This window comes from Lytechinus variegatus, chromosome 3 (assembly GCF_018143015.1).
Source record: "Lytechinus variegatus isolate NC3 chromosome 3, Lvar_3.0, whole genome shotgun sequence".
NCBI lineage: Eukaryota > Metazoa > Echinodermata > Echinoidea > Temnopleuroida > Toxopneustidae > Lytechinus > Lytechinus variegatus.
The window spans coordinates 40,536,532-40,561,872 of NC_054742.1; the positions used below are offsets into that span (position 1 = coordinate 40,536,532).

The window sequence follows — 25,341 nt, forward strand, 5'->3', positions numbered from 1 at the left end:
TAATAACTTGTCATATTTAAGCTATACTCACAATAAGTATGCACATGACACATTTTCTTTTTGTAAAAGAATGTCTGCTATAGTTTGCCAAGGTACAGTGTATTTGGTGGAACTAGAGACCAATAAATAATATTCTAAGGTAACTTGCTTAATCTTCTTAAAATGCTTTATCCTTTCATTGAGAGATACTTTAAAATCTTGTTATGAATTACAGTAGTAATTTGAACTTTTTACATTATCCATGTGTGTGGGGGCTTGATAATTTACATATATCCTCATCCTTTAAGTGATCCTGTCTTTGATACAAAGAGAGAAAAAAAGTCTTTAGATTCATTTTACGATTTGCATTTCTGATAGCATTTATTATCCGTTAAGTCATCATAGATACATTTAGCACAAAGGGAATTATGAAGGGGCTCTGATTGAATATGTTGAAAATTAAAATCATCAAGCAAAAGGACCCCCAACCTGGCCCCCTCAATCCCTCACCCACACCCTTTCCCTCAAGTGGAAAAGGAGCGACTACAGGAATCAGGTTTGGGAAAATTGATATGTTGAGCATGGGAAGGAATTGCCGACTAGAGTTCTACGTTCCCTTGAATCAGTATGTATTTATTACTACCGCAATATTACCACCGCCACCTCCTCCCCCATAGCAAATGAAACAGGACGTACATGTAGTAGCATATACATCAATGCAGTCTCTAGACCAGCTATGGCATTGACACACACACATACAGACACACACAAACACACGGATGCATTTAAAAGCACACAATGTCTTGCGATACTCCGTCCCATGCAGGCAGCATCATCTTCGATTTTCCCTCTTTGCATGGAGGGTTGTGGGGATAGAGAGGTGCATTAGCTATGCGTGTGACGCACAGCTTGCCCCACACGTGCCGTCGCTCTTTACCCCCAGAGAAAGCGAGTGCACGGAGCAAGGGCGCACAACCTGACTTGGCTTAGGATGCGGTTAGATGGGATAGCATGTAGTAATATGGATGCAAATAATGCGATGTGCTCTTCATCTCCCAAAGCTTAAGCACATTTTTGCACTACTGGCAGTCAGTCACTTTTTTTGTTCTTGGTGTATTATTGATTGTGCATATTTCTTGGTGGATATACCTCAGTATTTCCTGCTATCAAGGGATATTCTGGGAGTTTGACTCTTTCATCTCCCTCTGACATCTACAGTGTGTAAGAGTGCTTAGAACCGCCTTGGTGGATTTTAACTTGGATCACACCATAGAGTTTTTACTCTTACCCATCGAGGTGATACAGAGTAGAGTACTCCTTGCTAAACCTGACTTTCTTGACACCCCAAACTCCAAATGATTTTCATGGCCAACTACAGATGAACATAAGTGACTAATCTGAGAGATTTTGAAGAAGGATTCTGTGGGCTAATTATGAGGTGTTGTTTTGAAGCATTTGTAAGCCAAGAATACGTAAGTAAAGTCGAAAACAGTCACCTTGAACCTCATTTTAAAGATGCAGAATTCATTGGTACATTACATGATGTCATGAGGATTAAGGATTATAGATTTCTAAAAGGAGCAAGATTTGTCCTTACTTAGAACAGAGGTGACATTTTATTATGCATTTATTTTGCACTGTATCCCTTTATAGCAAAACAGTGTGTGCTATTTGCTCCACAATCTTGATTAATAAGAGTATTTTTGTAAACCTGTTTTAAATGAATCATGTCTAAATTTAGATTGTGTATTTGAAGTCATAAAGGTATGAATCTATACTGATTATGACTGTAGTGAAAATCACTTTTTTGTTTTGGCCATAGACTTACATTAACATGCAATTTTACAAGTGATTTACAATTGATTTTTTTTCAAACATATAGGCCTATCTAATACAGGATTTAAGCTTTGTAAAAGACTTATACGCACAGCTCTTTTTCTTCAAACTTTTGATTCTGAATCCCAGTGCAATCTTTAAATATCTTAATCATTATACCTTTCACATTTGCTTCCAGTTGAGTCCAATCTGAACAAAAAGAGATGGAAGTTGTATAAAGCCAAATTGGTATCTCCTTTCATTATATCTGATGCATTTATACCTTTCATAGAGATGGTCGGTGACTTGAACCTGACAGAGACAGTTGTTGATAGAACGTGTACACTCTCTTAATGCATGGCAGCTTGGAAGCAGAGAAACGCAAACACAATCAATCTTGAATATCAAACCAGACAAGGAGAGATAGGCAAAATGATCAACACAGAGAAAGAAAAACAGAGAAAGAGAGCAAGAGACAAAGACAGAGAAAGAGAGAGGAGGAGGGGGGCATTCTTACTGTTTTGAGATGATAAGAATTGCTTTCAATGTCCCCATCAAACACCTTCCATTATCTCTTCATCAAAATTTTACTTGTTTATTATTACAACTCTGTAAAAATGATTTCACTAGGTGCTGCATTTGCATGAGATTCTATATAGTCCCACTAATACCTCTCTATGCTGCTTTATGAATAAGTAAGATAGGGCATAATGCTGTTAGGGTCATATCGAGTTTGCTGATGCAGGAAAATGTGCAGATTGCAAGTAAACGGGATGGTTGTAAATCCGTTTATCAAGGGGTTTTCCCTGTGTGTGCATGTATATTGCATAAACTTCAATCAACTCTTGTAAAAATAGCATATAAAAAGGAAAGAAAAAGTATGTTTCAGCTTTCATTAAATTCCTACATAGACCTGCAATGCAAATTTATACTTTGATGTTAGTTTGATACTAATTTTTATTTTTTAGATGAAATTTTCTTATATCAAAATTGTGTATAAGTAGTCTATGCAGAAAAACTGTGCACATTTCATTTTTTTATGATATTTAAATTTTCAGTAAAATATATTTTCAGATTTTGAATCTTGAATGTAATTTATGTCATTCTTGATATAAGGGTATTGATAATGACACTAAGGTATCAAAATTGCAGAGCCACCAACTCGCGCATTATGAGTGAGACTCAAGCATTTTGGACTCTTGTTCATCCCCTCAAATCTCTGTCTCATGCAACTATCACAGCCTATCCCCATTTACATTGTACACAATGTCAGTGATCTCACTCAGATTCACAGAAAATCTCACGCATAGCTGGTCTTTGAACTTGGCATCTCTGAAATTGGCACCATTAAGTTTTCAGGACATACAACATTCTCCTGTGTTATTATTTCATCCTGGAATTTGAACAAGATGCCAATTACTTTCTGAAATTTGAACATACACATTAAATCCAACACCAGTATAAAATTCCTTTTTCAAGTGGACCTCTGTGTGCACTATTGGTTAATTCTAACACCATGGTATTGTAAATCACTGATCATATACACATCTGGAGTAGATGTGAAATTAGTGAGTTTCTAATGCTAAGCTTCTCTTCAGCAGGAGATTCTCCACATATGTATCCCATATGCACATTTGTGTTCCGTGGGGGAGGGGGGCATCGTGTTAGGTAGAGGGCCTAGCTTGCCCATCCCTCCCTCATTTTGATTGCAGCACACATGCTCTATACTACTATTTGGTGATAAATTCTTGTTTTTAAAAATGGTGTTCAGGCAGGAGAAAATACATCTTTAGCAGGAGACACAAAGCGAAGGCAGGATAGGTGAAATCTTGAGTGGGAGAATTTGTGCAAATAGCATTTCAGGGAGAGAGCTTAAGTCATAGCAATACCAAAAACAAAATTTCAGAAGTAGTATCATTAAGAAAAAGAAATAACGTAATGAAAGTATATAAAATGCATTTCAAAATTTTCTTTGTATACCACATTACTACTCGAGAATATATCTAGAGAAAACGTAAAATTCAGTCTTCATTATTAAGTTGTATTCAATGTTTGATATTGCATACTACTTTAAGATGTTTACCATGCCCTAACAGAAATACCAGAATTTATCAGTAAGGTATGAGGATGGCATATTTGCTGATGTTGTTAGTAATGCGAATAAGGACAAGGTGACATAGAAAATACTGTGTTGGTGATTACCCCAGGCTTGAACCCAGAGTGCGTGAGAAGATTATTGAAATAGTCACATTAAACCTACACCTCAAAAAGTGAGAGGAGTATGTCATTTATGTATTGAGTTGAGTACATATGGTGTGGTGTTGAATATATCATTGGCATTCATCTGAACTGTCATATCAGTCAATTTTGGTCAAAAAATAATCAGTTTTTAGATTTTTGCAGAAAATGGAAGTACAAGTCCTATTCTATTCATAACTAAATTTCTAGGCAGCAATTTATTTTAGTTTCTGAGATATGTGGGAATTTTCACAGCGATGCCATACAAATTGTTGATAAAATGCGCAAATCCCATAGGAAATGTGCAAGCAAACAACAGCTGCGCGCACTTAATATGCAAATGCGCGGTCACTTAAACTATCGTATCTGCACTGCATTGACTTTGCACATGAAAAAGCGATGCAATGTTTTGACTAACTGCGTGCATGGAAATTGCAGTCAGGGTTGTTGTATCGCCTATGCGGTTTTTTACAGGGAAAATCTAATCCGCTCAAATCGAAATTACATGCTTGATCCTTGGTTTTTTTATGAAAATAAAGATACCAATGTCAAGCAACTGTCTTGGTCTTTCCAACCATGTATTTTTCTAGCAATGAGTATTATGTAAGGCTGAGAAAATCAGTGTGAAAATTACAGTAAACTTTGAAGTTGATTTTCTCTGAAATGGGTTTGCACTGTCATGTGTGATACGACGGATCGGATGACTGCCGATGATATTGCCAAAAAGAATAGGCTTCAAGTTTTCTTTATTTGCCAATACCTATACCAATTTTCACATGGTACTTGTACTGTATGTTCTTATGATTATTAATCTCTTGCAATTTTGTTTGAATGGAATGTTTGTTGATTTTGTATTGTGACGTACAAATATTGGCATAGGCTTTTAACATTGTCTTGCATTTTCTATTTGAACACCTAAATGTACACCTCCAAATATTAATTTCAGTGGAAATCTGCACCACTACAAGTAATTCATAATGCTGGTATTCAGTGTATGTCAGATTTTCTGTTCATGTCATTATCTGTGAATGAACTAGGATTGCTCATATGAGCTGCATAATATTCCATTTATTCATAATCCAATCTATAGATCTCCAACTGCTCTTCATTATGTGTGTGAGTTCAGTGGGTAGAGGCATATGGGTTTGCTTACCGTGGTGATGGAACTAAACAAGATTGTAGTGTTTGTTTGGAGCTGTCTACTGCAATTTCTACTTTTCTTGGTTGCAAAATGATGTCAAGATTTCACTTCATATCCCAAATGATTGAAATCCATATTTTGATTGGTCATTAACCACACCCAATCAGTATTGATGATAGATTCCTTGAAATTTAGACTGTGTTGTACAGATTTCGGAATCACCAACTGATATGAAACTGAATTGAGTCTGCTGAGACTCAATGAATTGTACACAGAAATGCATGAGTGGGACTGCATTGAAATATATGTCCTGAACATTTTAGGTTTTTTTTTTTCAATCATAGCTAGGATAAGAGTGCATCTGAGCAGCATTCCTGTTTAGTGGACCTTTATTTTACTGTGATATTCTTCCTATTCATACGTGAAAACAGTGTGAAAGTTAATAAATTGCTATCATCTATCTCACAGCAGGAGTCCCCTTTAATCTAGCTGCTATTAGCGTACCTGCATATACATTGAAAGGATAAGAAATGAAGTCTAGGGTCTCGGGGATGCATGAGTATTAGATTGAATCAGATTGGATCTTATATTACATGAGACATTGTGCATGCTTTGGATCAATGGGGGAAAGCCTGCAGTGATAGCTTATAATTATACAACAAGCAATGAGGCAAGGAACGTGCCGCTTGGCTCCACTCAAACATCAACTCAAGCACAGACCCCTGTCTTAAGATGGCTTACCAACTGTTATCAAAAGCCATCACTTCTGCATCCTTTGTAAATATTCAATGAAGTACATTCCTATTCATAACTTCAGAACAGTTTCTAGAACCATTACCATATCGATTGAATCCTACCATGAAATGAAAGTGTCCTGTATTTCAGCCTTAAATTTGATAGGGTCAAATGCATTGACAGTCAAAATGAATGAAATATGCACTCAAGTGTAAAATTTCATAACCAAGCTGTCCAGATCCATTACCGTCTAGACCTAATCTCAGATGCAATACTATTGCTACTTGGAAGTGGCACGCTGACCCATTTACCCATCAGGTGCAAGACTGTATGTAGGGATGGGTCATGGTGATGATGGTGGTAGAATGGGGTTGGGGACCATTGTCCCCTCATGGGATGTGTGAAGATATTTAGCAAGTTAGACACAGATGCATGCAAACATTGGCTAGACACATCAAGTCAGATGACCTAATTGGATGGCAAACTGGATAATATTGAATTCGCTGAATACTATGTGTCATACCCTGGAAGGCTTGATGATCTGTATTTCAAGTAGTGAATAGACAAGATTTCAATTACAGATAAATTTTGACGAGATGCTTGTAATTATTGATGATTGGCATGATTACCTTCAAATCGTTGCGAGGCAACCTTTTGTTTGATATGGAAATACTGATTAAATGTAGCAGATGAGCAGTAACAAAAGGTTATTAATATATGTTTTCAAGCGATCACTTTCACATCAGTCTTGCGTTGAAAGTATTTGCTTAAGTTGGTTTTAGCTACCAAGCATATGCATGGCTCTTATGTTGTCAGTCAAAACTTTACGGAAATTGTATAAATTACAACCATAGATTTTTGAGATGAAAATGTCAGCATCGCATCCCACACAAATGATCTCACATATTTCTTTTGGGAGATAGTATGATTAAATGTTTATGAATTAAATTATATAAGTGCATGAAACTATTACTAATGTCTACCCTGCACTAATTTTCAATTATTCTGTTTGAAAGTACATTTCATTTCATAAACAATGTGAGATGGGAAAATATTACAAAATGAAAGATGTGCAACAATTTTCTTGACATTTTGATAAGATTTATTTCATATTTTTTTAATGCAATTTCCTTGTTTGATTTTTTTTCTAGAACCTTTTCATATCTACTGATCAATGACTGATACTTGAGCTATGAAAACCCTTGTGTGAAGAATATTATTTTGTCATTATGTGGATGTTTATGTAAGGTGTTGGAGGAGGGGAAAACCCCTATCTAGAGTGAATGTGCTCTATCATTATCAAAGCAATTATCTTTGACATTTTTAGGAGGAGAATTTGCCAAGAAAAGGGAGAGGGGGAGAACAGAATGATACAATTGAGAAAAAGTTGTTGAAAATTCCCACGCCTTGCGATTCCTTACACGAGTATTCTGTGTATACAGACAAATGTGCCTGAATGTCATTTAAAAATAATTTATCGTCAGCCCCATGCCAAAAGGGCGTAAACCAAATTTTTGGGTGATTTGAGTTATTTATATCATTGTGTAGATCTTAACATGCTTTTTAAAATGATGTCCTTAATTTGTTAAAATTCATTATAATACTGAAGATAATTATGAATTCCCTAAAGCCCTTAACACATTTTTTCCATATGAAACAAAATATTTTGATATTTCATCAAAATATTTGTTATTGTATTGTGTGAAACATATAGTCATTAAACTGATGTGTCGATTTTGAATTCAGAAACGAAGAAATGGACACAAATTTTACAATGTAAGAAATTGAAAAACTTTAAAGGCTTTTCTCTTGGAATGCCAAAAAGCGGCTAAGGCCCTTCTGGCATAAGGCCGACGATATGATGAAATCCTTGTTCTGTTCCAGATAATTTTTCTGGGATAAATTCATCAGAAATTAAATACCCCTTTTCAGTGTCAAAGAATATCTTCAGTTAGAATTTCAGGATGTAGAAGAATTCTGTATCACTCTATGAAATGGTTGTCAAGTACAGATTTATTGATTCTTTCAAGTAATGGCCAAATCATGGCCTTGTTTATTTCCAGTCACTTTAGAAGTTTTAAAGAAAAAAAATGATATTGGATAATCCAATATGGCCTCATAATCCATATATACTTCAAAATACACCTTGAAGAACATAATTCTTTGGCAGTACCAAAAATGAAATATGTGCATGTTAAATGAATTACTATAATAATGTTGCAAAAAGTGAACAGAAGTTGAAAGGAGGAGTGATAAAGAGCATGTGGTTGGTTGAATATTTGAGAGTATATATTTCATGTGTAACATGCCTTTCATTCTCATCTCATATTTCCTTCATTCTGACATTTGAGTGTTCTTCCATGGATGGTATGGTTTCAGAGCTGGCAGGAATCAAATTTGTTCTAGCTTTTCTTACCTGAAATGTTACTCTCCCTGCAAAAGTGAAAAATCACAATCATACAAATGGCATTTTAATGAAGTTCACTTGGGCTGAATGAGAGCCGTTTGGGCTATGCCAATTTCACTGGCAATATGAATTCTTGTTTATCATCACACACGGTGCGTAACTCCATGTCTGGCATCCCAGTCCCCTTATTAACTCTGACATTTGGGAGCCCAGAACCCTAGCCACCGACTAATAATGAATCAATTTTAGAAAATTGTGTAGAGGGAGTCAATCTAATCCTAGCAATTCATCTAGGTTGGAACCTTGCTCCCTGCCATTTCTACTTCCAAGTGCATGGGCCTTAGCTCCACTCCCATTTCCTCTTTCAATTTGGACGGTTATAGGTAGTACCTTGGATTGCAGCATGGCAGACATTTCCACTTGACATGCTGTACCTGGTTTTTATCATAGCTAGACGAGAGGGATCGTGCCTAGAAATGAAATGTTTGTTCTTCTTTTCCCCTTCCACCCTTTCTACATTTCTTTATTTTTTCTGGGTTATTCTATCTATGTCTTTATCCTTTGGATACATCTATTTCCCTGTGGAGCAATAAAAACTCCCTGAAGATGTTATAAATGCATGCTTAACTTACCAATGGTTCCATTAAAGATATTTGATCCTTCCGAAAAACCACTTCAGTTACTCCAAGTGTGATGATATATTTTATTTAATTGCATCATTGCGGTCTATATAAGTGTATTATCAGACAATGCTGAGCAAAAAAAGTTTCAATGTTAGGGTCTTTTCATCAGCCATGATTTAATCTAAAAGCATTCAATGGGAATATTATTGCCCTGGAATACTGTCTAATGGAAAATAGTGTGTCATAACCCCAGTGAACTCATGTTAAGATAGTGGCCATACCTTTGTTGCTATAATGTTAGAATATTGGAAGGTTGCAAAGTTCAAGCATGCAGAGTAATCAAGTTGACACATACTGGCTGCATAATCTATATACATCTAAATGTAGATTATTTATTACCCCAGGTGTATATACAGTATTGCCATTCCTCTATTTCTTAATCCTTATCGCATTGTCCTATTAGCCGCCTTTCCTGTGTTAATGAGAAGAGCCTGAATTTCATCCTTTCTGTAATTAAAACACAAGAGAATTGGGATGTATTAATAGTAGAAACTAGAAAGGGCACTAATTGGTTTCCATATGATTTCACAGAAATTTAATAGCAAAGAACACTCTCCAGCAGCTAGTTTTCACCACAACAACGACTCAAAATAAATCCTGTGGTTTAGGGTAGAAACATTTCAAGTGGTTTATCTACTTAGACATGGAGATGAATTTATGCATATTCATCAATCTAAAACTTGATCTAGGTTACTATCAGAGATATATTAATTCAACAAATTGACCCTACCCATCATGTTCTTGCAGAATGAAAGAAGGTCGAGGGGAATAAAGTTATTTCACTATGTGTGATTGGGAAAGGTATCAAATTCTTCCTGATTTGATCTTAGAAGATTTCTTTCCTATCGTTAAAGAATGCAAAAATAAGGTAGTTTTGAATAGCTTCTTATTTTTTAGTTAACATACTTTTGTTTTGATTTGAATAAGAATTGTAGTTTGACTTTGATAGAGATGAACTAATTTTGTCAATGTTGATCATCCAAGTAAATGTTAATCCCCCATGCAATATTTGTCGTGGCTGTACAAATGATATTGCCAGAATTGATGTCTATCCCTGGGTCACTTGTTTGCTTGCTGCAGCAGTGGTGAGAGAAACAGTTGCTCCGGCAGCTGCAAGAGGCATCTGCACCTTTGTGGATGATGTATGAACCTAAAGAATTTTTTCTCTTTTTCTTTCATAGTTATGTAGTGTGGATTTGACCCCCAACCTTTTCACATCTCATGCTGATAGCAGCTGGTTTGTTCAAAGTACAAGAACAGGCTTCTATAACTCTATACCAGTCCACCTCTATGCCCTTTTATTATACCTCTCTACCCTCTTACTTTCTGTATTCCTGCCTTCCTCTCCCTGTCTGTCTCGTAATACATCTTTATCTAATTCCCCTCTCCACATCTCTTTGGCTCTTCAGCTGCGCCTCTCTGTTTTAGTGTCCCCCCTCTTTGCCCCTTTTGTCTCATTTATTTTGCTATCTCTCTTGTATATTTGGGATGGCATACCAAAGTTTTTGTTCCTTATATCCTCAGTCACCAAGGAGTGGGACTAAAGTAGTCATTTATAAAGAAATATTTAATTCGCCAGTGGCATCATCATTTTATATTGCTCTCACTCTGTCATTTTTCAATGCATTGGCTACTTTTCTGAGAGAGGAGTGTCTGTCATACATACATTAATTTTATTTCTCTGTCTGCCTAAATCAAGGAAGCCAGTGAGTTGCAATTATTTTATATCACTTATGATGGGCAATCGTAATGAAGGACTTGGACAGTTCATTTGAACTATGAATTTAAGACATGATGAATGTTTTTATCATGATAGATGTAATTAAGGAAGAGGTGAGATTAACTGGCCCAGTTTATGAAAATAAATTAGAGGTTAGTATGACTTTGTAAGCTCCATTCCCTCCTGCCACAGAAATGTTATTGAAAATTAAGTGGAACAATTTATTGTGAAACAATGTAATTGTAATTGGGATTTCTTTTAATTATTGGGTTGACAGTGTTGTTATAGGTAATATATTTAGGAATTATGACCATAAAAATTGCAAAAAAGGGAAGTAGATACCTTGTCTGGATGGAAGTGAAGGAAGTTCATAGGTACATGTACATCAAAATAACAAAGATTTAAGTCAGGTCTGATTTAAGTGTATTTTAACTTCTTTAGGATTTAGATCTTAATCCAGAATCACCTGGTCACTAACCACAGCCAAGCAGGGAATTGGGTGGAAAATGAATGAGACATTTTGGGGAATCGAGTCATTTTGAGACCAAAATGTTTCAATGATAATAAGAGTTATTTAATCTTTTAAACTTTGATATAAATAATGAATGAAACTTTACAAAAAGAAACAAGTTATGTATTGCCAACATACATGAGAAGGTCACACAGCGGCATAAACATCCCCATCAGTTAATTTTTGCAGGCATCTTAGACGAACTCTGGATGCATACAAGGACATTTTATCTTCCTTCATGAGACAAAAAAATTTGCTCAACACTCTCCGTCTGTATCATCAGCAAGATCTCCTTACAGTTGCATGGTGGCAGTTGATGTTTGCTGGTGTGATGTCATATTAGATTCATTTGTCAGAGTGAATGTTCACCACTATACATCAGGGTTGCATTAGGTGTATTAGCTGCGTGCAGGCTTGCATGGTTCTGTCTAAGTATAGGAGAAAGGTCAGGTGTCTTCTGTCTTTCAAGTCTTGTCTTGTACCATCATCCTGAGCTTTTCAGGGAGTGACCCTCAGAGTTTCAAGTGGGAGACGGAGGAGGAGGAGGCAGAGGATCATATGAATATTAGTGCTTTCAAACCTGCCCAATCACAAAATAATACCTGACATTTCTGTTACAGAATTCTACCTAGCATAAACAGAAGAAGAAAAAAATGGAGGTATTTTGCCAATGTGATGTATATGGCTAGTTCTCCTTATATAAAAATACTTGCAAATTTATAGGTTCTTTTCAAAATTGCAATTCTACCCTGCTTTAGGGATTTCTTTAAGGTCATATATATTTTTTTCTGTGTAATAAACACATTTCAATATTTTTTTATTTGAGGCAAGGCATGCACATGTATTGAAGTAGAATGCAGATGCGGATGCATGAAATGGATAATAAATGTTCTTTGAGTCCTTTTTAAAGAGAAATTCTAGTAGTTGCAGTAAACACTGATTTCATGAGAAAGTCTGTAAAACCAGGCTTAATTGTCAGTATATCATCGAGGATCTAGATCTGGTACCGTTACATAAACTGAACTTTGTGAAATCTTGAAATCTACGCTGAAAAATGTTCACACTGAAGATCACCAACACAGATAGGCACACGTGGGACAGTGTATTATTATTGCTGGAATAAAGACCCGACGGAAGTGACCGAATCCGCGCTCATTTTGCTTATTTCTCAGCAATTACACAATTTCTTCCAGAATCCTTTGGCACATATTTTTTATTCATACAAACAGACACTTGGGTGGTCATTATATATTAGATTCTGTAAAAATTCATTTTGAGATCATTACCAATACTGGAATTTATCTTTAACAATTTCTCACTATGTCAGATATTTTCACGATTGGGCAGGTGTGGATATTCATCAGAAGAAAATTGAGGATGTTGTGTGGGAGGTATAGGGAAGCTGGGAGATGCATGGGAAGGTGGAAATAAAGAGGAAGAGACAGAGTATCGGATGATTATGATGACGTTTAGAACAATGAATATTTTAGCTTGAGACGTGGAAGACGTGTGGGAGAAAATGAAGGATGAAGGCCTATTGCATATTATTAATTGAGTTACATTGATATATATTGAAGTGGGAAAGAGAATAAAGATTGAACACATGGACATAGATGTGTGGGAGATGAGCAAGAACAGTAAAGGAGAAACAAGCTGCATGCATAGTGCATGTTTTAAGCTTATCTCCATTGGGCTGATTCATCTATACTTATGACTGTATTAACAATTGAAAATATGAAGTGCTGAAATTTGAGCCCAGTGTGTTAATTTTATAGAATGAAACTCAGAATTTCCTTTCTCTATGCTGCATATCAGAACCTTTTAAAGAATACAGAGAGAGAGACACAATCTTATATGTTCACCACAAATAATGTCTTGCTGTTTGTCCACCAATACTGATACATAGGTCATTATAGAGCCTTCTCAACTTTTGACCGTGTACTCTTAAAGTTACTTCTTAAATGTATGATGATGCTTCTTGTAAGAGAAAGAAAAGAGAAAAAAAGTTAAAAAATGAGTCTTCCTTTAATTGTGCTTGTTATGAAATTTGATAAAATATAAATTCAATTGTGTTCTATGACAAACTTTATCCTGTGAAAATCCATCTCCCCCTCTCCCTCCTCATTTCACCTATACTTTCACCATTGTTCCCACAAATCCCAAGATAAAAAGTGGAGCAAATAGTTACCCCCTCTCCATCTTCAGATGAGCTTGTTACCACCCACCCACACCCTTCATACTGTGGGCAGGCTATCAAGAGGACAATTCCCATAAATAATTCATTCTTACTTTGCAGACACTTTCCTGATCAGGGGCCCCCTTTCATAAAGAGTTACAACTGTAGCTACTTTTCCATTATGGCAACTACCATGGCAACAGGGATCAGCAGCCAATCATAATCAAGGTTACCATGGTAGTTGTCATAATGAAAACGGGGCCCCTGGTGGGTGTTTCATAAAACTGTTCGTAAGTTGCGAATGAGTTTATGCACAACTGGCTAAGCCTGCAGTAATACATCCCTGTGCAACTGAAAGAATTTTCCTATGATTTAGTACCTACGAACTTGTTCCAGTCATGTGTAACTTTACAAACAGCTTTATGAAACACCCACCAGATGAGGAGGAGAGAGTCTCCATACTCAGAATTAAGTATTTATGGATACTAAACTCCCTCTAACAGTGATAACTTCGTATTTACGACTCAACTGCTGTCCTCTACATACATTAAGGAGTAATTATTACCTGTTCTGTAAAGTGCATAAGAATATTTTTACCAAATAACTGTGTCACATATCATGCATTATAAATATAAAGCTGCCTATCATCTGATATTTTATCATCGCATACCAGGAATTAAATTCTTAGCAGGTTTTTTTTTCTTCTCTTCATATGAGATGAGTATAAGGAAGCAGTTGCATTTGACTGTGGCTAACTTGCCACTCTTACAGGGGCAAAGTGCCTTTTCTTAAAATATGCCTCTGTGTACTGTATTTGCTTGCCACATTCATGTAAACCCTCTTGTACTCTCAAAGTCTGGATTGAAGAAGAACATAAAAGTTAATATAGTTTATCATCACATGATGTTCCAATCATGATACACGTAGTGTTATAGCAATAGAAATTTCAAAAAAAGAGCTATGATAGCAGACTGTTGCATAAATGGATTTAACATAAATTGAATAATGAAGCCTTCTGCAAGAAGTGCACAAGTTTTTATGCTAAAACTCTGCAAGCTAGTGAAGAGTCTATGGAGGCTGCGGTGACCTTTTTGTGCAAAGCGTGTCAATCTGCAAACAGAGACAAACTACATGTGACACCAAATATGATACTCCAGTTATCATGTAGATCCTTGTATTCTACAACGTTGCAATGGAAGTTTAGATGGATGTCTTCAAATTCAAAGGGGGGTGGGAGCTGTATTAATCTAGTACATCTTTGCCCTAAAAAAACTACAAGAAATAAATTGATATGATCGTCATCAATTTAGGAGGTTTTTATTTTTTCTAGATGCTGGAAAATAACATTTCCAATGAAATCATATGAATAAGAAGCCATTAGACAACTTTGTGCAGGATTTAGCAAGCATTTACTGAAACTTTAACAGAATTTATACTATTGAATCTATATCAGCTGCAGTCAACTATGTGTACATAGTAAATATTAAGAACATCAAAGTTTTACTGTTGTGCATTTTGATATTTTTATTTATTTATTTTTTTAGATTTGTATTTTCCCTTTTTACAAGCATGTGTTTGCCATTTCATTTCAATAACATTCACTTATTCATCATTAAATGAATTGCATGTTTTATTCCCTCTTTCTTCCTTTATTCATATCATCTTCTTAACTAAATTGAATGATATGTATAAACCCTGTCTTCCATTAATCACCTCTTACATCCATGTATGTGCTCACAGTGTCAATTGCATTCCAGGAGATTAAAGCATGTCCCTGAGAATTATCCCAGGTCTTATCTTCCGTTGTAATGTAATATATGATTATAATCTTTACTCCTAGCTCTAGTTCATTGATTTTTAATCAAGGTCCTATGACAGGTGGCCAAGGTTATATTCAGCTTCATTCACACACTGTCCAAAAGACCACTTTAACGAAAGCGGAGTAGAGCGGGATTGCAACTATTATGAACATCAGCTGCTTTTTATATATATTAAGATTTCTGAATGTCTTTTTTGTCATTAATATAATGCAGGAAGCTTCCCGTACTAACATTTTGTCTACTCAGAATAAAAAAAAGTTTTATATAGTAAATATGGTTTTTGTGATTATGTTGTGTGTGAACAACATATTAATATTTGATTACTCTGATTTGGAACCTTACCGTATGTAATTCATTTAGCCTTCACCTGGTATAATTAATGGTTTCATATTTTGAGTGCATGGCTTTCGCAATATTCTTATTTCTTTTGAGTTTTGATAGAGAAAATAAAATATTGATATTTCTTTCACCTGATTTTTTTTAATCACTTCCCTGTTAATGTCTCTGCAAATTTAAAATAAAGATGATTTTTAAATATTTTTTCTTATCTTTACAGGTGAGGTAGTATAGAGGCAGGCCATTCTCAATGACGGAGTACGCCAATATGGCCGACGAAACGGACGATGCCGCCTTTGGCGTAACAGTGGAGGAGCTGCGACAGTTAATGGAACTCAGGAAACAAGATGCAATCAACGAAATCAACGCAAAGTACGGGGACACTTTAGGACTATGCTCGAAATTAAAAACATCGCCCACACATGGTGAGTTTGGGAAAATGCTAGGTGTTCTTTCGGGCAGTTAAATATGGGATTGGAAAACTTGTCTTCTGAGAGAGCATTCCTTCGTTGTTAAGGGGGACTGTAGATCGCTAATAGACATTAAAATGGCAATCAGACTTCATTAGTTATGCATCAGTTCAAATTCATTTTCACAAGGAAAAAAAAAATTATGTGTGTGTAAATAGCTGACTATTTTCTGTAATGTGATTCATAATTTGATGTTGACATAGTGATACCACATAAGAAAATCAAAATATTGAAGATTTCATGATTCATTTCCATTTCCCATGCAAGCCTGAAAACACTAATATCCCATTCTCGTTTGTAGCAGCAAGGTGAATTTAAGTCAGAATATTTTGGGGAAAAGTTGCATTGGTTATTTTAAATGAAAAATTAAGTCCTCTTGTATACAACATATTGAATTGATTCAGCTATGGTAGAATCTAAATTTCAACAAAATAAATTTTGATTCTCATTTTTGTCTATAAAAGACAGAAAAGGAAATAAATAAACAATTAATAGACAATAAAGTAGTGTAAAGATTTATGCTTACAATAATTCATTAAAAATTGGAGGGAATGGAATTCATCACAATGGTGTGGCTAAACATCCTATTTTTTCTAAAGGTGTTTTAGAGGTTTTACAACTGCATCTTTAGGCTCTGGACTTTGCCCATATGTTCATTTTGAAACAAACAAATTTCATGGAATCATATTTTTAGGTATGCTTTAAAAAACAAATTTGAACCTTCTTTTATACTTCCCGCAAACGAGTCTCAGTGTAAAATAGAATTACTAAATGCTTTGAGTAAGACAGGTGTGTCGCAGTTTCTGGTTAGATGTTTCATGTTCGATAATTATCGTACATGAGAGAAGGCGACTTGGGCATATTGACTGGGTTTTAATTATATCGCAGCTACTGTGGTGGGTAATGTTTGGGCTTTAGGGTCCCTTAGTTTCTTTGCCAATATTTGAACAACATGGTAGTGTTGACGCATGTCCATTCCGTTGATTGATACAAATTGTGTTAACTTTTTGCATGGGTTGGTTGTTGTGGAGAGGCCGATTGCGGATTGATCACTCTATGCTTGGATTCAATTAAATAGTGCTATACAATCGTTTGTTTTCATCATGAACAAAGTCATTAATACTCCCGACCCCCCTCTCTCTCTTCAGAATGTTTGATTAAAACATATTTATGTAATCTAAGTTTGTCAGTTGATTATTTCATTGATGAAATGATAAGTTATGGATATTGATTTTGAAACTTACTGATTTACTTAAATTTTTGTGTGATTTGAAAGTATAATGTGCAATGTAGTAAAGGTTTGTAAAAGTCAGTATTTATTTGGTGTATTTGAAGAGTTGAAATTCAAATAATTAACTAATAAATTTGTTTGCTAGAAATAAATGCTATTTAGAATAAAGAAGGTTCTGTGATTCTTAAAAGAAATGTACTTCCTAAATTTAGAAATCAGATGTTTAAATAGGTAATTTTGATTTTGTGGTAATATTTCCAGTCACTAAGTTAGAATTTAATAATTTCACGGTTGTAAACAAAATCATTATGGTTTACATGGTAATTGCTGGCTTTTGCTGCACTTGAAAACAAATCATGAATATACCTCTGGAGTATGTTGACTAGAAGTAAGATATAACTTAATAAAACGATCATTTCAAGCCTATCATTTTGAAATTGCTTTGCAGGGTATGTGATTTTTACAGTGGTTTTTCCATATTCAATAGTTATTTATATGTAGAGAACAGAGGACTAGAAGGGTAGAGACTCTTAATTTTGTTCCTACTGAAAAAAAAGTTGTGATTCCCATCTAAATAAACATGCTGTCTCATTTGGCTCAAACATTTAATTGGGGGGGGGGGATCTGTGTCCATTAGTAGTTTGCATAATACCCTACTCTTTTACTTGATTTTATTTCATCTTTAGAAGTATCCATATTTCCAGTAGGACCACGAGCCTTTATTTTTTGTAGAGGGGTATTACCTATACAAAATGAATGGGAGCATGTGTCCTATTAGCTCCTACCAGATGGTATTGAATACATTTACGAGTAGCACTATTCATTGATTTTCATTAACATACCATTCATATCACTCACCACTTGAAATACTCTTGTGTAATGTTTCATGCCCATAGTTTATATTACAATTTCTTTCATGGTCATACATTTCATTTGAGTAGGCAAACATTTTTAAGATTGATATTGATTACATGTGTTTTTAAATTTTATCTGAGTTTCGGCTGAAACCTTATGGTTGCAATAAATCATCTAGTTTATGGTTGCCAATTTATCATCAGTATAGGGGCAGGGTACTGAATTCATTCAACTTGACTTGAGTTATCAGATTTGATTTGCTATGGTTCTGACACCTCGAAAATGATTCCATTGCTTAGGAGAATCAATATATCTTGAGAATACGCCCCTGCATTTTACATGTGTGCTATATTAATCCTGGATTAAGGTTCTGAATCATAAAAAAGGCATTAGGCAAGTCTTGATATGCACATGAAAGAAGATTACCTGGTTTAAATAGTTTAATGAATATTCATGACAATACATGGATACTTTGTCAGAACATACATGTAGCACACTTCATAATAAGGATCGTTTATAAAAAAAAACCTCACCATCTCGACCCAGACTTTTCAATTCCGCATTTTGGTTTGGTAGCAATTCACTACGGTACTTACATGTAAATACTCTCTAGATGTTAATTCCTTTTATTTTCTTATACCCCAGGTATCAACGGCCTTCAGTTTGATATCCAGAGGAGAACAGAATTGTATGGCAAGAATCAAATTCCCCCTAAACCCCCTAAAACATTCCTGCAGCTTATGTGGGAGGCTATCCAAGATGCTACACTAATCATGTTAATGATCGCTGCTGTCATCTCACTTGGACTCTCATTTTTACCAAAGTCTGAATGTAAGTAAATAAAATATTGATAATGGTAATTTGTATCACTTTCCACATGGCCAGCTACCCATCTTTGTCTGACATCCTCAGAATAGCACCCTAAAAGTTGTTAATCTATATATATAATTTGCATCCCTCAATGGTGTAACATCTTAGAAAAACCTGTCTAAATAGTGAGAACATGAAATTCTAATAATTCTGATACCTTAAATTGGATGAACAGGAAATTCTTTAATTTGATACCGTAGGTAGTATGAACCATTAAAATCTACAAGTTTTGTACCCTACCATGTTTTTAATGAACAAACATTGAATTGCACCCCTAAATGGTGTAATCTGCCTAACCAAATTTGAAACCCTTAATGGTGTGATGAGTAGGAAAAGACTACTCAAAGTGGCGATTGCCTGCTAATGGTGCAAAAACAATGCCCTATCCATGCCTGGATCCCGGAAATGGGGGGGGGGGACCTTTTATGCTTTTTCTGGATGGGGGTGTATAGCAGGTTATACGGAGAATCACCCCTTCGGAGTTGAACTTGAGTTGGAGAGTAACAATGTTTTAATTGATGCCTTGCCAAAGGACACGAGTGCCACAGTGAGATTGAAACACAACACCTCGATTTGTATTATGACACAACTTTCATATGACAGTACATTATACAATGTATTTGGGAAAGCATTTCTTGAAAATATATGATTGAATGCATTTTTGAATAAAGTTGATAGGTATCGTGTAATTAGCAAGCTTGAATAATTTCTTTCAGTTACAATGAAAAATCATATGTAATTAATGAAAGGATTGAATGAATAGATTAGAAAATAATAAATGATAAAAAGTATGCCTAGATTGAGTGATTGGTGCAATAAAGAGTACTTTCAAGATGATAACCCACACTTCATTTGTAAGTTGCTTGTATCACTTTATGTGAAGAAAGATGGGTCTATGGAAATGTTCAGCTCACTCCAAAGATTGATGAACTAGTTTATTGAGGTTCTGCCGAAAGGAATAGATAGGTTTCCTCAAATTTCTTGTCGTATTGATCACCAGATTGCAATCAATCTCAACCAGATCTCCTCTGGCCCAAGACGCATAGTCAGCATAGGTCATGCAAATGAAAGCATATGTACACCTGCCAATGAGTAAAAATACCTGATATTTTTTTAAGTGTAATCGACCTGGATAATTGATTTTTTAGAGCAATGTACTAGTGATATCATTGGAAGAAAACCAATTCAGATTAGTAAGTTTTTATTTTTATTCTTTAGGCAGATGTGAAAAGGGTATTTGGAGGTCTGAACAAGTTTTTATGATTTTCTGATTGATTGGGTGTGAATACACCTCAAGACTGCTGCGACTCCAGTCCCATGTACAGTCTTATGTGTAGGTCAGATGCAAGTCAGTGATAAGGTGATATCCCATAGGCTTGCTGGTATGCAGGGAGGGTGTTGGTTGCTGGGAGATTTGTCAATCATGAGCAGCTTACACATGTTGGCATTTTGAAAGCAAAACATGCTTACTGTTTGCTTACCACTGAGAATAGAATAATAGATAGAGCTGTACGTACATGTATATCCCACAGAGGATTATCAATTTTATTTGCAAATCTCTTTTTACTCCATTTTTATTAACATTTCAATTTCAAATGCACTAATAGCAGTGGAAATCCATTCATGTATGCATGTAATGAATTATCAAATGGATTTGCCCAATTAATGACATGCAATGATAAATCCTAAGATAAAGGGTAAATTTTTTTCTGCACATTTGTGATTTTGAAAATTTGGAAAGATGACAGTGTACCCTAATAATATGAATGGATGATTTGTTGTAAAGCGCACATCAGTGGTCATTTATTTAGCCTGACCATGTTGAATTGCCTTCACTGAAATAACTTGAAGTAACTAGTCAAAATACATGTAGTATGAATGTTGGGGATAACTGTAGTGTTAAACTTGATATTGAGTGAGCAAATTCTTATTGTCTTTTTTCCCTCTCTTATTTTGTGCTCTCTTGTGCTCTCGTTTTACAGCTGAAGGAGGAGAAGCAACAGCCAGCTGGATTGAAGGAGTAGCCATTTTGATTGCAGTACTGATTGTTGTCTTGGTAACAGCATTCAACGACTGGTCAAAGGAGCGCCAGTTCAGGGGCCTGCAGAACAAGCTGGAGTCAGAGCATACAATTGCTGTGATTCGAGCAGGCGATGTCGCACAAACAGTAGTCCAAGATATAGTTGTAGGGGATGTATGTCTAATTAAATATGGTAAGACTTTCATTTTTTATGTGAGGAGTATACACAGTACATGTCAATGAAAAACTACGCTTATTTATAAATCTGTTATAATTATAATTCAGGTACATTTTTTATGTAGATAAAAAGCTTCAGAGGTTACTTGTCAAACAAATTAACAAAACAAATCTTAGTCATCCCTTGCAAACAATCACTGATTTTGGTAAGAGTGGGAAAACAATACAGTTAACAAACTCTTCAATTTGGTGGGGTTTATTTAATCTTAACCAAAACAGCATTATTTGCCCAATTCATAAACAAAACATTTACTAGAATTGTTATGTATGTAGCAAATGATATCATGACTATTTGGCTCTATCAGCATTATTAACCTACAGTTGAGGCCGAAAGTTTACATACACCCATGGGATTCAGCGGAATTTGTTTGCTTGCCAAACATCGTAAAATTTACCATATCTTCAGAAATATAAATACTACCATAACGAATTTGGTATCAAATGAAAGAGCGTATTAAGCTCTTTTACATGATTGAGATGCCTTGGGATTAAAACATATTTAAGGTGGATTTTTTTGAAGAATAAGAAATAATATCAGTGTCAAATGTATTCTATTGTTTGTTATAATATTTTCAATATCTTTTCATAGAAATATATAAATGACAAATCTGTGATTTATATGATATTGTATTCATTGATTTTGAATTACTATGACAGCTTTAAACCATAAAGTGTTGTCTCGGCTCTTTAAGATTATTTCTAGAAATATATTCATCTCCTTGCAGATAAATACAAATACAGATTTCACCCCTACAGAAACGTAAATATGAATGAGGAGTTAAATGATTATTCCATAATGATAGAAGATATTCAAGATAGTCAAATACTTTTAAATTACTCACACCTGTCTCTATGAAAGAAAGCACACTTATAGTAGAAAAGAAAATAGGGGAGGTGTAGACATACAATAAGTATTAGAACTTATTTTCATTAAAAAAAAGTGATGAATTAGACACATTTGACAGGTTGTTAGATCTATTTCAACCATTGATGCTCTATCCTGGATATCTAGTGTAGGCGTATTGATTTTTTTCAATCCAACCAATATAATGAATAATGTTCAATGACATTTAAATGACATCCGTGTGGGATGAATCAATATGGCATTCACAAGAAGGATTTCCAGCAGAAAATAGCGTTACAGCAGCTGTTTAATTATTTCAACTTAGTGATTTTCAGTTTTGAAATTTACCATTCCTTATAATCGCTTCAGGCTCATCCAAAGGCCTAAACAGAATATACTGAGCTAGTAAATGAGATCTCTTTTATGCGCGAAACAGCACAGAATTATTTATTTGTTTGTGCAACTTGAATCATAATAACATGTAAACAGTGATGGCTTTAAATTTGTAGTGGGATTTGAACCCCATGAAGCCCAATGAACTTCTATGCCTTTGATCAATGAATACCATCATCTAAGTGACATTGGCAATTGTGGTTAATTGATTTTAGAAAAATGTATTTACTTGCGAATGAAAAGAATGATTTGATCTTTGGGTACTTGTTTTAGTAACAATATTACTGTATAGTTAAATCACTATCATGTACATAGAGCTGCAGAATAGAAAAATGTTCTTTTTTTTTATCACAAAAATTAGATTATAAACGAGTGCGTTTTCCATTGTAGGGAAATATATATACATGTACTCTTGGAATTGTGATATATCCCGTTGTCTGGCTTTCTTTCTTTCTATGTGTTTTGTGCCATGCTTATGTCATCATCAGTTTATCACATAACATAAATGTGTGCATGTGTGAAGAAGAGGATGACAATTTGACCACTGTATCCAATTTAAAGCATGGTATATGATCATGGGGGATGGATGATATGATGGCATCATTTCATGGTCTATTGGTCTTTGTTTTCTCCTTGTTCTTCTTCTTATTCCCAGGTGACCTTTTACCTGCCGATGGGGTCATCATCCAGAGTAATGACCTCAAGTTGGATGAGAGTTCACTCACCGGTGAATCGGACGCTATCAAGAAGGGCGTCGAACGGGATCCTATGCTCCTCTCTGGTAAGATTGCTGTCTTTTAGATATTAATTTCTGAGTGTGCGTATATAAATTTGTATGTTGGTGAATATTCACCTATTCATATGTCTATATACACAGGAAGTCATTTTACTGGTATCATATCACAATTTAAAAGAACGCTACACAAAAAATTTATGTAGCAGACTTTTACATAGGACTGTACAGAATGTAGTTGAAAGCCTTTCTCTTATGACCAAAACTACCGATCAAAATTGGTAAGCATAGTTATTCCCTGATACAGCATCAATATCATTTCTGGTTTAATGGAGTCTATCCTACTATCTTTCAGTTGATACATGAATTGTACATATGAAATAATGAAATACTCAGCTGTGAATACATACATACCTGATGAAAAATATTGGTCAGTTTGTTTGTAGTGTTAGATATTCCTTGACTCTAATCAGTCTCTCTTCATCTTGCTTATGCAGTAATTGAATGCTTGTTTGTGATATAAATGTACCCGATCATAAACCCTATCGTACTCTGTCTGTCTGTCTACATCTCTCTGTTCCCTTTCTTTTTCTCTGCCTATGTGGGGTGATTATTTATCTATCTTTTTCTCATTTTTTCATTCACTGTCTTTCATTTTCTCAACTTTCTTTATTGCTCTGTCTGTCTTCATCTAATATTGTCTATTTTTCTTTCTCACACCCTCTCCATATACTTTCTTTCTCTTTCATTTTCATCTGCCATATTTTGAGTGGCTCCCTCAGTAGCGATATTGGCAAGGAGGCTTACTTTTCATTTTTCGTCTTTGTGTGCATCTGAAACTTAATACTCTGGGTATGTGAGGAGTGTCAGGTCTAAGTAGTTACTTGCCCTCAATAGTTCATTCCATTTGTTGTTGAACATGAATGTTTTCACAGTCTCTTATTAATTATCTAACTAGAATCTGTTTGTTAGAGAAACTTGCGGAGAGAGGAAATGGTCACAGAAAGTGAGAGCATCTATATACTGATTTTGATTTCAGCCGACTTTAATCTTGCTTCCTGATAACTTCAAATCTAGGAAAGATAAACAAGCATTCCTTATTCTTTCTAAAAGAAGTCTATCAAAATGGAATGTTCTTATTTAATTTATCTATTAATTACTTTGTACGGTTAGTGTGACTCGTTTCATATGTTGTTTCTCAACACCTGTGTGTTTGATTTTATCATAACTTTGAAGACTTATTTCTTAAAGCAATATTTTGGCTTAGTTATATATTTTTTTTAATTCTTCTAATTCAACATATTCAATAAATTTTATTTTTAGGATTTTATTAGTGGAGCAATCGCAATATACCAAAGCTGAAATTTGTGAAATATTGGATTTGCAAAATTAGCAAATACAAAACAACTACAAAACTTTCAACTTACACAGTATGATGTGTATTAGTCAGTACGTGAACTTGGCCTCATGCGTAAGAGCTGTCATTGATGAGCAGTATTGTATCACATCCACCTCAATGGAGAACTTCCAAAGTATGTTCCAGCTCCAGATTGATGTCACGTATAATGTATGCGACTGGAGGGTTAGAAAACGGGCGTGGTTCGAAGAAAGGAAGTAAAGAGAGAATCTTGAAATGAGTGAGTGGTAATTCAACATCTCTGCATCACCCCCTTCTTATGTGGGTTGCCCGCAGGACAGGGATTAGATTGCTTTTATGAATGTGGCTCATCCCATGGGTAGGCTAATGTTGCAGACATTTACGGTTAGGGAAATCAACAGACATTTATCAAAGGACTCTGATGAACGTAACTCTATGGCGAACGGCTTCTCAGTTTGGTGAATGGCAATGTATTCATGTATTCAGTTGATGTGAGTCATGTTGGGGAAGATTTTAAGAGATATCATTAATGGGGAAAACATTCTCATGGGACAGTATAACCGCGATGAGGACTTTGATGTCTTCTTAAATTTTTGAACACAGAAACCTCAGACTTGATTGTTTAGATTTGGTAATGTAAAGTGATATGTAGATTAACATTCTTTGAACCAAATTGATAGTTTTGTACCTAAGAAACCAGAGACAAATCTGTATAGCACAACTAATCCTATATTCAGGAAAAAAAGTTA

The 25,341-nt window shown here is 35.0% G+C and overlaps 1 protein-coding gene across 1 annotated transcript; it reads left to right on the plus strand.

Annotated features, from left to right (window-relative positions):
• Nucleotides 1-895: 895 nt before the first annotated feature.
• Nucleotides 896-23,370, plus strand: LOC121411016 (plasma membrane calcium-transporting ATPase 4-like). Its single transcript, XM_041603473.1, has 5 exons — nt 896-1,451; nt 15,782-15,986; nt 18,763-18,948; nt 20,970-21,200; nt 23,137-23,370. The coding sequence occupies exons 2-5, from the start codon at nt 15,812-15,814 to the stop codon at nt 23,280-23,282; spliced, it is 738 nt and encodes a 245-aa protein (XP_041459407.1). The 5' UTR covers nt 896-1,451; nt 15,782-15,811; the 3' UTR covers nt 23,283-23,370.
• Nucleotides 23,371-25,341: the final 1,971 nt, after the last annotated feature.

Coding starts and splice junctions, on each gene's coding strand:
- LOC121411016 (XM_041603473.1), top strand. CDS start 15,812: ATGACGGAGTACGCCAATATGGCCGACGAAACGGACGATGCCGCCTTT. Junction 15,987..18,762: donor AAAAACATCGCCCACACATG/GTGAGTTTGGGA, acceptor CTTATACCCCAG/GTATCAACGGCCTTCAGTTT. Junction 18,949..20,969: donor ATTTTTACCAAAGTCTGAAT/GTAAGTAAATAA, acceptor CTCGTTTTACAG/CTGAAGGAGGAGAAGCAACA.